At 46.8% G+C, this 15,167-nt stretch overlaps 1 protein-coding gene across 2 annotated transcripts in view; it reads left to right on the top strand.

The window, feature by feature from the left end:
* Positions 1-15,167, top strand: part of mcoln3b (mucolipin TRP cation channel 3b) — a 61,475-nt gene that overhangs the window by 37,541 nt on the left and 8,767 nt on the right. Inside the window, exon 12 of one of the 2 annotated variants that reach the window (XM_070885951.1) lies at positions 2,318-2,448. In XM_070885951.1, coding sequence (XP_070742052.1) covers positions 2,318-2,448 — 131 coding nt within the window. Of the gene's footprint in view, positions 1-2,317; positions 2,453-15,167 lie in introns of those variants that run through there. The other variant, XM_070885952.1, reaches the window with a different exon arrangement.

The raw sequence follows: 15,167 nt of genomic DNA, 5'->3' as shown, positions 1-15,167 counted from the left end.
CCTCCCTATCCCTGTAACCCCTCCCTATCTCTAACTTCCTCCAGCCCCACATCGCTCCGAGATCTCTGCGCTCCTCCAATTCTGGCCTCTTGCGGATCACCGATTTTAATCGCTCCACCATCGGTGGCCGTGCCTTCAGCTGCCTGAGCCCCAAGCTCTGGAACTCCCTCCCGAAACTTCTCCGCCTCTCTATCTATCTCTCTCCTCCTTTTAAGACGTTCCTTAAAACCTATCCCTTTGACCAAGACCTGCTCTAATATCTCCTTGTGTGGCTTGGTGTCAAATTTTGTTTAATAACGCGCCTGTGAAGTGCCTTGGGACATTTTACTCATTAAAGGCGCTATATAAATGCAGGTGGTAGTTGGTGGTTCAAATGCCCACCACGGCAGTTTAAGAATTTTGAATTCAATTAAAAATAAAAATCTAGAAATTTTTAAAACATCCGGTAATCCATGAAAGTGACCGTCTGATTCTAGTTTTAAAAACCCCAACTGGGTCACTCGTGTCCGCCAGGGAAGGAAATCTTACCCGGTCTGGGCCTATGTGACTCCCGTCCCATGCCCACGTGGTTAACCCCTGAACCGCCTGGTAAAGTGGCCGAGCGGGGTACCACAGTCTCATCAAACCAAGGGGTAACTGGCGATGGGCAATAAATGCCGGCCTTGCCAGCGACGCCCACATCCCAGGAACGACGAATGCTTTGTACGGACTGTTCCCTGGGTGAGCGGACTGACTGGCCAACGTCACAACTGTTGCAATGGGAAACCAGAGGGTGTGGGTGCGTGTCTTTCCATCACCCGCCTCGCGGCATCGCGTTATGTTCAAGGTGCTGTGTGGGTAATCCGGAAGCTGAATTTGGAGAAGGGTTTCCCCACACCCCCTTACTCTGTTTACAATGTGCCCCTGACCCGTTATTATGCCGAAACGGTTAAAGAGGGGGTAAGCGGTAGTTAAAGAGGGGGGTAATCGGTTTTAAGCAAGTGCCGAGGCGGGGGAGGGAAGGTCTGTGACAGGGTGGATGGCAGGAGAGATTAGAGAGACAAAAGGGATGATGGTGCGAGGGAAAATGGGGCAGTAATGGGACAAGTAAAGGAACAAAAGATGGGTCTAGAGAGGGGGTAAATGGGAATGGTAGAATCAGCAACAGCTGCCAGGGGCCGAGGTTACGCTCTGAAATTGTTGAACTCGATGTTGAATCCAGAAAGCTGTAAAGTGCCGAATTGAAGGATGAGGTGCTGTTCCTCAAACTAGAGGGCATGATCTTAGAATAAGGGGCCACCCATTTAAAACTGAGATGAGGAGAAATTTCTTCTGAGGGTTGTGAATCTGTGGAATTCGCTGCCTGAGCGAGCTGTGGAAGCTGGGTCATTGAATAAATTTAAGACAGAAACTGACAGTTTCTTAAACGATAAGGGGTTATGGGGAGCGGGTGGGGAAGTGGAGCTGAGTCCATGATCGGATCAGCCATGATCGTATTAAATGGCGGAGCAGGCTCGAGGGGCTGTATGGCCCATTCCTGCTCCTATTTCTTATGTTCATTACGTTGGGTTTCATTGGAACAGTATGAGGCTGAGGATTGAGTGGAGTGGAGTGCAGGTTGAACCTCCCTTATCCAGAACTCCCTTATCCAGAACTCCCTTATCTGGAACCACCCCTCGTCCAGAACCATTCCCGGCCACCAGGTGGCGCATGTGCAGAACTCTGACATGAACAAATTGAAGTCCTTCCTCGCTGCCGACTCCCGCAATCGTTGGCCTGACCCCACAATCCACCGCCCCCCCCCCCCCCCCCCCATGATCTCTCTGCCGCACTCCCAGCCCCAAGCCAGTCAGCCCCGATGTCCCCTTGCTCAGTACCTGTACTGTTATGTATTTAACCCCTTGTAACATTGTATGACACCTGACCACCAGAGGGCCCACCTGTTGGAGTCCCAAGGGATCTCCGTATCCCTTGGGAGCATGGTATATAAGCAGGCCACCCACGAGATACCTACACTCTGGAGTCTTATTAAAGGAGCTAAGGTCACACTTGCTCATTGTACACAGTACTCAGTTTCATCCTTTATTATGAGTGTACCATGTACCATCCAATTTAACGTGACCATCCCTCGTCCAGAAAACTCCCTTATCCGGAACAGGACAGGTCCCGAGGGTTCCGGATAAGGGAGGTTTAATCTATATTAAGAGAAGCCTCTTTCACTTAACTTGTCTTCTGGGTTGAAGAAACCATTGGTTTGTTTGCTCAACACTTGAGTGTACTAGATTGTTCTAAAAACCCTGACCTGGAACAGTACTTACCATTGTGCTCTTTCCTGCAGCTTTACCAGCGCAATGGTTTTCCCCAGACTGACCTGCATACTTTCATAGCGGAGTGTAAAGATTTGCCAGATTCTGGCCGATATCGAGTAGAAGAGGAGATGCCGATATCTCACTACTGCTGTTGCAGCAGGTAAGTATTTGAATAACGACTGCAACCCTGTCCCACCCATAGAATCATAGAAATTTACAGCACAGCAGGAGGCCATTCGTCCCATCGTGTCCGTGCCGGCCGACCAAGAGCTACCCAGCCTAATCCCACTTTCCAGCTCTCGGTCCGTAGCCCTGTAGGTTACGACACTTCAGGTGCACATCCAAGTAGTTTTTAAATGTGGTGAGGGTTTCTGCCTCTACCACCCTTTCAGGCAGCGAGTTCCAGACCCCCACCACCCTCTGGGTGAAGATATTTCCATCTCCTCTATACCTCCCCCCAATTACTTTAAAGCTATGGCCCCTGGTTATTGACCTCTCTGCCAAGGGAAACCGGTCCTTCCTATCCACTCTATCCAGGCCCCTCATAATTTTATACACCTCAATAAGGTCTCCCCTCAGCCTCCTCTGTTCCACAGACCCAGCATCGCCAATCTTTCCTCATAGCCAAAATTGGGGTAAGTGATTGGCTGGTGATTGGTAAGTAGTTTTTCTTTTTTCTCTTCTATATCAGCGAGTAACTTTGAGCATTGTTGTTGCCAATTTAAGTTAATCTAGGGGTTAAGTCATGGCAGGAGAGCTCGGACATGTGTTATGCTCCTCCTGTACTACGTGGGAAATCAGGGATGCCTCCGGAGTCCCTGACGACTACGTGTGCGGGAAGTGTATCCGCTTCCAGCTTCTGACGGTCGCGTTGCGGAATTGGAGCTAAAGGTAGATTCACTCTGGAGCATCCACGATGCTGAGAATGACATGAGTAGCACGTGTAGCGAGTTGGTCTTACCGCAGGTTAAAGGGTCCACAGCCAGATAGGGAATGGAAGACCAGCAGGAAGAGCAGTGCAAGGAAGGTACTGCAGGGGTCCCCTGCGGTCATCCCCCTGCAAAACAGATACACTGCTTTGGGTACTGTTGAGGGGGATGACTCATCAGGGGAGGGCAGCAGCAGCCAAGTTCATGGCACCGTGGCTGGCCCTGTTGAACAAGAGGGCAGGAAAAAGAGTGGGAGAGCGATAGTGAGAGGGGATTCAATTGTGAGGGGAATAGATAGGCATTTCTGCGGCCGCAACCGAGACTCCAGGATGGTATGTTGCCTCCCTGGTGCAAGGGTCAAGGATGTCTCGGAGCGGGTGCAGGACATTCTGAAAAGGGAGGGTGAACAGCCAGTTGTCGTGGTGCACATTGGTACCAACAATATAGGTTTTAAAAAAAAAAAAGGATGAGGTCCTACGAAACGAATTTAAGGAACGAGGAGCTAAATTTTAAAAGTAGGACCTCAAAAGTAGTAATCTCGGGATTGCTACCAGTGCCACGTGCTAGTCAGAGTAGGAATCGCAGGATAGCTCCGATGAATACGTGGCTTGAGCAGTGGTGCAGCAGGGAGGGATTCAAATTCCTGGGACATTGGAACCGGTTCTGGGGGAGGTGGGACCAGTACAAACCGGACGGTCTACACCTAGGCAGGACCGGAACCAATGTCCTAGGGGGAGTGTTTGCTCGTGCTGTTGGGGAGGAGTTAAACTAATATGGCAGGGGGATGGGAAACAAAATGGAGACAGAAGCTAAAGACAGAAAGGAGATGAGTAAAAGTGGAGGGCAGAGAAACCCAAGGCAAAAAACAAAAAGGGCCACGTTGCAGCAAAATTCTAAAGGGTCAAAGTGTGTTAAAAAGGCAAGCCTGAAGGCTCTGTGCCTCAATGCCAGGGGTCACAGTCTTAAGGATAAGGGGTAAGCCATTTAGGATCGAGATGAGGAGAAACTTCTTCACCCAGAGAGTGGTGAACCTGTGGAATTCTCTACCACAGAAAGTTGTTGAGGCCAATTCACTAAATATATTCAAAAAGGAGTTAGATGTAGTCCTTACTACTAGGGGGATCAAGGGGTATTGCGAGAAAGCAGGAATGGGGTACTGAAGTTTCATGTTCAGCCATGACCTCATTGAATGGCGGTGCAGGCTCGAAGGGCACCTATTTTCTATGTTTCTATGTATTCGGAATAAGGTGGATGAATTAACTGTGCAGATAGCAGTTAACGGATACGATGTAATTGGCATCACAGAGACATGGCTCCAGGGTGACCAAGGCTGGGAACTCAACATCCAGGGGTATTCAACATTTAGGAAGGATAGACAAAAAGGAAAAGGAGACAGGGTGGCGTTGCTGGTTAAAGAGGAAATTAATGCAATAGTAAGGAAGGACATTAGCTTGGATGATGTGGAATCGGTATGGGTGGAGCTACGGAATACCAAAGGGCAGATAACGCCAGTGGGAGTTGTGTCCAGACCCCCAAACAGTAGTAGTGATGTTGGGGATGGCATCAAACAGGAAATTAGGGGTGCATGCAATAAAGGTGCAGCAGTTATCATGGGTGACTTTAATATGCACATAGATTGGGCTAATCAAACTGGAAGCAATACGGTGGAGGAGGATTTCCTGGAGTGCATAAGGGATGGTTTTCTAGTCCAATATGTCGAGGAACCAACTAGGGGGGAGGCCATCTGAGACTGGGTGTTGTGTAATGAGAGGATGAATTAGCAATCTCGTTGTGCGAGGCCCCTTGGGGAAGAGTCACCATAATATGGTGAAATTCTACATTAGAATGGAGAATGAAACAGTTAATTCAGAGACCATGGTCCAAAACATAAAAACGGATAGTAAAAGCTTTTACAGATATATAAAATGGAAAAGAGTGACTAAAGTAAATGTTGGTCCCTTAGAAGATGAGAAGGGGGATTTAATAATGGGAAATGTGGAAATGGCTGAGACCTTAGTCAATTATTTTGCTTCGGTCTTCACAGTGGAAGACACAGAAACCATGCCAGAAATTGCTAGTCACAGGAATGTGGGAAGATAGGACCTGGAGACAATCACTATCACTAGGGGGGTAGTGCTGGACAGGCTAATGGGACTCAAGGTAGACAAGTCCCCTGGTCCTGATGAATTGCATCCCAGGGTATTAAAAGAGATGGCGGAAGTTATAGCGGATGCATTCGTTATAATCTACCAAAATTCTCTGGACTCTGGGGAGGTACCAGCGGATTGGAAAGCAGCTAATGTAACGCCTCTGTTTTTAAAAAAAAAAAGGGGGCAGACAAAAGGCAGGTAACTATAGGCCTGATAGTTTTACATCTGTAGTGGGGAAAATGCTTGAAACTATCATTAAGGAAGAAATAGTGGGACATCTAGATAGGAATAGTGCAATCAAGCAGACGCAACATGGATTCATGAAGGGGAAATCATGTTTAACTAATTTACTGGAATTCTTTGAGGATATAACGAGCCTGGTGGATAGAGGTGTACCAATGGATGTGGTGTATTTCGATTTTCAAAAGGCATTCGATAAGGTGCCACAAAAGGTTACTGCAGAAGATAGAGGTACGCGGGGTCAGTGGAAATGTATTAGCATAGATAGAGAATTGGCTGGCAAACAGAAAGCAGAGAGTCGGGATAAATGGGTCCTTTTCGGGTTGGAAATCGGTGGTTAGTGGTGTGCCACAGGGATCGGTGCTGGGACCACAACTGTTTACAATATACATAGATGACCTGGAAGAGGGGACAGAGTGTAGCGTAACAAAATTTGCAGATGACACAAAGATTAGTGGGAAAGCGGGTTGTGTAGAGGACACAGAGGCTGCAAAGAGATTTAGATAGGTTAAGCGAATGGGCTAAGGTTTGGCAGATGGAATACAATGTCGGAAAGTGTGAGGTCATCCACCTTGGGGGAAAAAAACAGTAAAAGGGAATATTAATTGAATGGGGAGAAATTACAACATGCTGCGGTGCAGAGGGACCTGGGGGTCCTTATGCATGAATCCCAAAAAGTTAGTTTGCAGGTGCAGCAGGTAATCAGGAAGGCGAATGGAATGTTAGCCTTCATTGCGAGAGGGATGGAGTACAAAAGCAGGGAGGTCCTTCTGCAACTGTATAGGGTATTGGTGAGGCCGCACCTGGAGTACTGCGTGCAGTTTTGGTCGCCTTACTTAAGGAAGGATATACTGGCTTTGGAGGGGGTACAGAGACTATTCACTAGGCTGATTCTGGAGATGAGGGGTTACCTTATGATGATAGATTGAGTAGACTGGGTCTTTACTCATTGGAGTTCAGAAGGATGAGGAGTGATCTTATAGAAACATTTAAAATAATGAACGGGATAGACAAGATAGAGGCAGAGAGGTTGTTCCCACTGATCGGGGAGACTAGAACTAGGGGGCACAGCCTCAAAATACGGGGGAGCCAATTTAAAACCGAGTTGAGAAGGAATTTCTTCTCCCAGAGGGTTGTGAATCTGTGGAATTCTCTGCCCAAGGAAGCAGTTGAGGCCAACTCATTGAATGTATTCAAGTCACAGATAGATAGATTTTTAACCAATAAGGGAATTAAAGGTTATGGGGAGCGGGCGGGTAAGTGGAGCTGAGTCCACGGCCAGATCAGCCATGATCTTGTTGAATGGCGGAGCAGGCTCGAGGGGCTAGATGGCCTACTCCTGTTCCTAATTCTGATGTAGAACTTAAAGAAGGGTAACTTTGAAGGAAGGAGGTGTGAATTGGCTAGGATAGATTGGCGAATGATACTGAAGGGGTTGACTGTGGATGGGCAATGGCAGACATTTAGAGACCACATGGATGAACTACAACAATTGTACATTCCTGTCTGGCGTAAAAATAAAAAAGAGAAGGTGGCTCAACCGTGGCTATCAAGGGAAATCAGGGATAGTATTAAAGCCAAGGAAGTGGCATACAAATTGGCCAGAAATAGCAGCAAACCCGGGGACTGGGAGAAATTTAGAACTCAGCAGAGGAGGACAAAGGTTTTGATTAGGGCAGGGAAAATGGAGTATGAGAAGAAGCTTGCAGGGAACATTAAGGCGGATTGCAAAAGTTTCTATAGATATGTAAAGAGAAAAAGGTTAATAAAGACAAACGTAGGTCCCCTGCAGTCAGAATCAGGGAACTGGGAACAAAGAAATGGCTGACCAATTGAACAAGTACTTTGGTTCGGTATTCACTAAGGAGGACACAAACAACCTTCCGGATATAAAAAGGGTCAGAGGGTCTAGTAAGGAGGAGGAACTGAGGGAAATCTTTATTAGTCGGAAAATTGTGTTGCGGAAATTGATGGGATTGAAGGCCGATAAATCCCCAGGGCCTGATGATCTGCATCCCAGAATACTTAAGGAGGTGGCCTTGGAAATAGCGGATGCATTGACAGTGATTTTCCAACATTCCATAGACTCTGGATCAATTCCTATCGAGTGGAGGATAGCCAATGTAACCCCACTTTTTAAAAAAGGAGGGAGAGAGAAAACAGGGAATTATAGACCGGTCAGCCTGACATCGGGTAAAATGATGGAATCAATTATTAAGGATGTCAAAGCAGCGCATTTGGAAAGAGGTAACATGATAGGTCCAAGTCAGCATGGATTTGTGAAAGGGAAATCATGCTTGACAAATCTTCTGGAATTTTTTGAGGATGTTTCCAGTAGAGTGGACAAGGGGGAACCAGTTGATGTGGTATATTTGGACTTGCAGAAGGCTTTCGACAAGGTCCCACACAAGAGATTAATGTGCAAAGTTAAAGCACATGGGATTGGGGGTAGTGTGCTGACGTGGATTGAGAACTGGTTGGCAGACAGGAAGCAAAGAGTAGGAGTAAATGGGTACTTTTCAGAATGGCAGGCAGTGACTAGTGGGGTACTGCAAGGTTCTGTGCTGGGGCCCCAGCTGTTTACATTGTACATTAATGATTTAGACGAGGGGATTAAATGTAGTATCTCCAAATTTGCGGATGGCACTAAGTTGGGTGGCAGTGTGAGCTGCGAGGAGGATGCTATGAGGCTGCAGAATGACTTGGATAGGTTAGGTGAGCGGGCAAATGCATGGCAGATGAAGTATAATGTGGATAAATGTGAGGTTATCCACTTTGGTGGTAAACACAGAGAGACGGACTATTATCTGAATGGTGACAGATTAGGAAAACGGAAGGTGCATCGAGACCTGGGTGTCATGGTACATCAGTCATTGAAGGTTGGCATGCAGGTACAGCAGGCGGTTAAGAAAGCAAATGGCATGTTGGCCTTCATAGCGAGGGGATTTGAGTACAGGAGCAGGGAGATGTTACTACAGTTGTATAGGGCCTTGGTGAGGCCACACCTGGAGTATTGTGTACAGTTTTGGTCTTCTAACTTGTGGAAGGACATTCTTGCTATTGAGGGAGTGCAGCGAAGGTTCACCAGACTGATTCCCGGGAAGGCGGGACTGACATATCAAGAAAGACTGGATCAACTGGGCTTGTATTCACTGGAGTTCAGAAGAATGAGAGGGGATCTCATAGAAACATTTAAAATTCTGACGGGTTTAGACAGGTTAGATGCAGGAAGAATGTTCCCAATGTTGGGGAAGTCCAGAACCAGGGGTCACAGTCTAAGGATAAGAGGTAAGCCATTTAGGACCGAGATGAGGAGAAACTTCTTCACCCAGAGAGTGGTGAACCTGTGGAATTCTCTACCACAGAAAGTTGTTGAGGCCAATTCACTAAATATATTCAAAAAGGAGCGAGAAAGCAGGAATGGGGAACTGAAGTTGCATGTTCAGCCATGAACTTATTGAATGGTGGTGCAGGCTAGAAGGGCCGAATGGCCTACTCCTGCACCTATTTTCTATGTTTCTATGTTTCTATTTTTCTCCAGCCCAGGCAAAATTCTTGTAAATCTCCTCTGCACCCTTTCCAGTGCAATCACATCTTTCCTGTAATGCGGTGACCAGAACTGCATGCATTACTCCAGCTGTGGCCTAACCAGTGTTTTATACAGTTCTAGCATAACCGCCTTGCTATTGTATTCTATGCCTTGGCTAATAAAGGCAAGTATTCCGTATGTCTTCTTAACCACCTTATCTACCTGGCCTGCTACCTTCAGGGATCTGTGGACCTGCACTCCCAGGTCCCTTTCTTCCTCTACACTTCTCAGTGTCCTACCATTTAATGTGTATTCCCTTGCCTTGTTAGCCCCCCCCAAATGCATTACCTCACACGTCTCCGGATTGAATTCCACTTGCCATTGTTCTGCCCACCTGACCAGTTCATTGATATCTTCCTGCAGTCCATAGCCGCCTTCTTCATTATCAACCACACAGCTGACTTTAGTGTCATCTGCAAACTTCTTATCATACCCCCTACATTTAAGTCCAAGTCATTGATATACACCACAAAAAGCAAAGGACCCAGCACTAAGCCCTGCGGAACCCCACTGGATACAGCCTTCCAGTCACAAAAACATCCATCAACCATTACCCTTTGCTTCCTGCCTCGGAGACAATTTTGGATCCAATTTGCCACTTTGCCCTGTATCCCATGGGCTTTTACTTTTGTGACCAGTGTGCTATGTGGGACCTTACCAAAAGCTTTGCTAAAATCCATATACACTACATCGTACACACTGCCCTCATCGACCCTCCTGGTTACCACGTTGAAAAATTCAATTAAGTTAGTCAGACATGACCTTACCTTCACAAATCCATGCTGACTGTCCTTGATTAATCCTTGTCTTTCTAAATGAAGATTTATCCTGTCCCTCAGGACTTTTTCCAATAATTTTCCCAGCACTGAGGTTAGGCTGACTGGCCTGTAATTACTCGGTCTATCCCTTTCTCCCTTTTTAAACAAAGGTACAACATTAGCAGTCCTCCAGTCCTCTGGCACCACACCTGTAGCCAGAGAGGATTGGAAAATGATGGTCAGAGCCTCTGCTATTTCCTCTTTTGCTTCTCTCAACAGTCTTGGTTACATTTCATCCGGGCCTGGGGATTTATCCACTTTCAAAGCTGCTACACCCCTTAATACTTCCTCTCTCTCTGTTTATCTCACCTAATATTTCACACTCCTCCTCCCTCATTGCAAAGTCTGCATCACCGCTCATTTGTAAAAACAGATGCAAAATATTCATTAAGAATCGTACCCACATCTTCTGCCTCCACGCACAGATTTCCTTTATGGTCTCTAATAGGCCCCACTCTTTTTCTCTAGTTATCCTCTTGTTCTTAATGTATTTATAAAACATATTTGGGTTTTCCCTGATTTTACTTGCCAACATTCTTTCATGCTCTCTCTCTGCTTTCCTGATGTTGTTTTTAATTGCACCCCTGCACTTCTTACACTCCTCTAGAGTTTCTGCAGTATTGAGTTCTCAGGATCTGTCATTAGCTTCCCTTTTGTCCTTTATCTTATCCTGTATGACATCCAGGGGCTCTAGATTTGTTCGTCCCACCCTTTGTTTTAAGGGAACATACTTGCTCTGAACCCTCAGGATCTCCTCCTTGAAGGCCTCCCCCTGCTCTGACACTGATTTACCATCAAGTAGCCGTTTCCAGTCCACTTTGGCCAAATCCCATCTCAGCTCAACAAAACTGGCTTTACCCCAATTGAGAAAATTTTTTCCTGGTCCACCTTTGTCCTTTTCCATAACTACCCTAAATCTAACTGAATTATGATCACTAGCACCCAAGTGCTCTCCCACTGATACCCCTTCCACTTGCCCCTCTTCATTTCTCAAAACCCAGTCCAGAACTGCCCCTTCCCTTGTTGGGCTTGTTACATACTGGATAAAGAAATTCTCCTGAATGCTTTTTAGGAATTCCGCTCCCTCTGTACCATTCACACTGCTTTTTTCCCAGTTAATATTTGGGTAGTTGAAATCCCCCACTATTACAGCTCTATAGTTTTTACACCTTTGCAGCAATTTGCCCCATATCTGCTCTTCTATCGCCCTCTGACTGGGGATCTAGAGCACACTCCCAGCAGTGTGATCACCCCTTTTTTGTTCTTCAATTCAACCCATATGGCCTCGTTTGATGACCCCTCCAACATATCACCCCTCCTCACAGCTGTAATACTGCGCACCCCCCCTCCTTTTTTACCCCCCCCTCTACCCCGTCTGAAATAACCCTCGCACATAAGTGCTAAACCTTTTAATCACCAGTTAGGCCCCAGCTGGAGTACTTTAGCACATGCTGGGCCCAGCACAGTAGGATTACCAAGGCCTTGGAGAGGGTGCGGAGGAGATTGACCAGAATGGTCCCAGGGATGAGGGACTTCAGTGATGTGTAGAGACTGGAGAAGCTGGGATTGTTCTCCTTTTAAAGCGGAGAAGGTTAAAGGGAGATTTAATAGAGGTTTTCAAAATCATGAAGAGTAAATAAGGGGAGACTGTTTCTAGTAGCGGACGGGTCGGGAACCAGAGGGACACAGATTTAAGGTAATTGGCAAACGCATCAGAGGCAACAAGAAACCAATGTTTACGCAGTGAGTTGTGATCTGGAATGTAACTTTGAACAGGGAATTGGATAAATACTGGAAGGGGAAAGATGTGCCGGGCTGTGGTGAAAGAGCGGGGAGTGGGACTGATTGGATCGCTCTGTCACAGAGCCGGCACAGGCTCAATGGGCCCAATGGCCTCCTGCTGTACTTTCTGATTCCATGAATCCGCCTCACAAGATATTTGTATATTGGTAATGTGTGCACTATCAAAACCCTGTGTAGCTGGGCCTTGCAGTAAATCGGGCAGTGCACGCCCAGTTATATCTCGAAGGGTAGCTAACAAAGCTGCTGCAGATTGGATGACATTTTACAGTCCAACGTGTATTAGACTTTTCACCGGTAGAGAGCTTAAGAAATAGGAGCAGGAAATGGTCCCTCGAGCCTGCTCTGCCATTTAACACGATCATGGCTGATCCAATCATGGACTCAGCTCCACTTCCCCGTCCGCTCCCCATAACCCCTTATCCTCTTATCATTTAAGAAACTGTCTGTTTCTGACTTAAATTTATTCAATGTCCCAGCTTCCACAGCTCTCTGAGGCAGTGAATTCCACAGATTTATAACCCTCTGAGGGAAGAAATTTCACCTCATCTCAGTTTTAAATGGGTGATCCCTTATTCTAAGATCATACCCTCGAGTTCTAGTCTCCCCCCTCAGTGGAAACATCCTCTCTGCATCCATCTTGTCAAGCCCCTTCATAATCTTATACGTTTCGATAAGATCACCTCTCATTCTTCTGAAATCCAATGAGTAGAGGCCCAACCTATTCAACCTTTCCTCATAAGTCAACCCCCTCATCTCCGGAATCAACCGAGTGAACCTTCTCTGAACTGCCTCCAAAGCAAGTATGTCCTTTCGTAAATATGGAAACCAAAACTGCACGCAGTACTCCAGGTGTGGCCTCACCAATATCCTGTATAACTAGCAAGACTTCCCTGCTTTTATACACCATCCCCTTTGCAATAAAGGCCAAGATTCCATTGGCCTTCCTGATCACTTGCTGTACCTTCTGTCATGTATTGAACCAGCAATGTAACCCATGTATAATCTGACTTAAGTTGTACACCGTGAGAACACTGACCACTAGGTGGTGAACTGTGGGAGACACTCCTAACCTGGACCTTCAGATATAAAAGGGCAACTCCACCCACCTTCATCACTTGACTGCTAAGGAATAAAGGACAGGTCACAGACTGACCACCTCTCAAGCATGGGCCTCGTGCGCATTTATACTGTATAGTAAGGACGTATCAATGGCGACGAGAAACTGGGATTTAAACCACGCGAGCATGGCCACTAGCAGAACAGATGAGAGGTACTGTGTTAAGGAATGGTTGGGACAGAGATTCAACATTGTTCAAGCAGCACACAGTTCTCCAGGCAGACAAGGGCAATCGGGCATGCCCCAATATGTAGTCGAACCCAGAGGGGGAGTTCGACAGAGACAATGGCAAGCTGAACAGCGATTCACGCCATTGCAAGGGACAATGCGGCCAGTAATGGGGCCATCAACACCTGTTAATGGCGCACTCAATGACAGTCACAGGGGCAGTCAGGGACGATCGACTGGCAAGGGATCTTTTGTTTCCAACAGCAGCTCATGTTGGAGGCGTGGAGGCACACACTCAGCCGGAGTTTGCAGAGATGAGCAAAATACCTGCAGAAATGGACACTGGGGGAAATCGCTGGAAGCTGAAGTTCAGCGAGTTCATGTGGAGCATGTATACAGTTCATACACCAGAACGCCACCGATAATGATGAAAGTGCTCCTCAATGGCATCCCAGTATCAATGGAGTTAGACACGGGGGCCAGCCAGCCCCTGATGGGTATCAAACAGTTCGAAAAGTTGTGGGCGTCCAAGGCCAAGAGGCCAAAATTATCGCCGATTGACGCACAGCTACAGACTTGCACAAAGCAGATCATTCCGGTGCTAGGCAGCGCCACGGTAGTCGTGACCCACAAAGATTCGGAGAACAGGTTGCCACTCTGGATTGTCCCAGGGGACGGTCCCGCACTACTGGGGAGGAAATGTGGAAATGGCTGAGACCTTAAACAATTATTTTGCTTCGGTCTTCACAGTGGAAGACACAAAAACCATGCCAAAAATTGCTGGTCACAGGAATGTGGGAAGGAAGGACCTTGAGACAATCACTATCACTAGGGGGTAGTGCTCGACAGGCTAATGGGACTCAAGGTAGACAAGTCCCCTGGTCCTGGTGAAATGCATCCCAGGGTATTAAAAGAGATGGCGGAAGTTATAGCAGATGCATTCGTTATAATCTACCAAAATTCTCTGGACTCTGGGGAGGTACCAGCGGATTGGAAAGCAGCTAATGTAACGCCTCTGTTTAAAAAAGGGAGCAGGCAAAAGGCAGGTAACCATAGGCCGGTTAGTTTAACATCTGTAGTGGGGAAAATGCTTGAAGCTATCATTAAGGAAGAAATAGTGGGACACCGAGATAGGAATAGTGCAATCAGACAGACTCAGCATGGATTCATGAAGGGGAAATCATGTTCAACTAATTTACTGGAATTATTTGAGAATATAACGAGCATGGTGGATAGAGGTGTACCAATGGATGTGGTGTATTTAGATTTCCAAAAGGCATTCGATAAGGTGCCACACAAAAGGTTACTGCAGAAGATAGAGGTACGCGGAGTCAGAGGAAATATATTAGCATGGATAGAGAATTGGCTGGCTAACAGAAAGCAGAGAGTCGGGATAAATGGGTCCTTTTCGGGTTGGAAATCAGTGGTTAGTGGTGTGCCACAGGGATCGGTGCTGGGACCACAACTCTTTACAATATACATAGATGACCTGGAAGAGGGGACAGTGTAGTGTAGCAAAATTTGCAGATGACACAAAGATTAGTGGGAAAGCGGGTTGTGTAGAGGACACAGAGAGGCTGCAAAGAGATTTAGATAGGTTAAGCGAATGGGCTAAGGTTTGGCAGATGGAATACAATGTCGGAAAGTGTGAGGTCATTCGCCTTGGAAAAAAAACAGTAAAAGGGAATATTATTTGAATGGGGAGAAATTACAACATGCTGCGGTGCAGAGGGACCTGGGGGTCCTTGTGCATGAATCCCAAAAAGTTAGTTTGCAGGTGCAGCAGATAATCAGGAAGGCGAATGGAATGTTGGCCTTCATTGCGAGAGGGATGGAGTATAAAAGCAGGGAAGTCCTGCTGCAACTGTACAGGGTATTGGTGAGGCTGCACCTGGAGTACTACGTGCAGTTTTGGTCACCTTACTTAAGGAAGGATATACTGGCTTTGGAGGGAGTACAGAGACAATTCACTAGGCTGATTCCGGAGATGAGGGGGTTACCTTATGATGATAGATTGAGTAGACTGGGTCTTTACTCGTTGGAGTTCAGAAGGATGAGGGGTGAT

This window comes from Pristiophorus japonicus, chromosome 8 (assembly GCF_044704955.1).
Source record: "Pristiophorus japonicus isolate sPriJap1 chromosome 8, sPriJap1.hap1, whole genome shotgun sequence".
NCBI lineage: Eukaryota > Metazoa > Chordata > Chondrichthyes > Pristiophoridae > Pristiophorus > Pristiophorus japonicus.
Note: the sequence above shows the minus strand (reverse complement) of the source record. Positions and strands in the feature narration are given on the sequence as shown.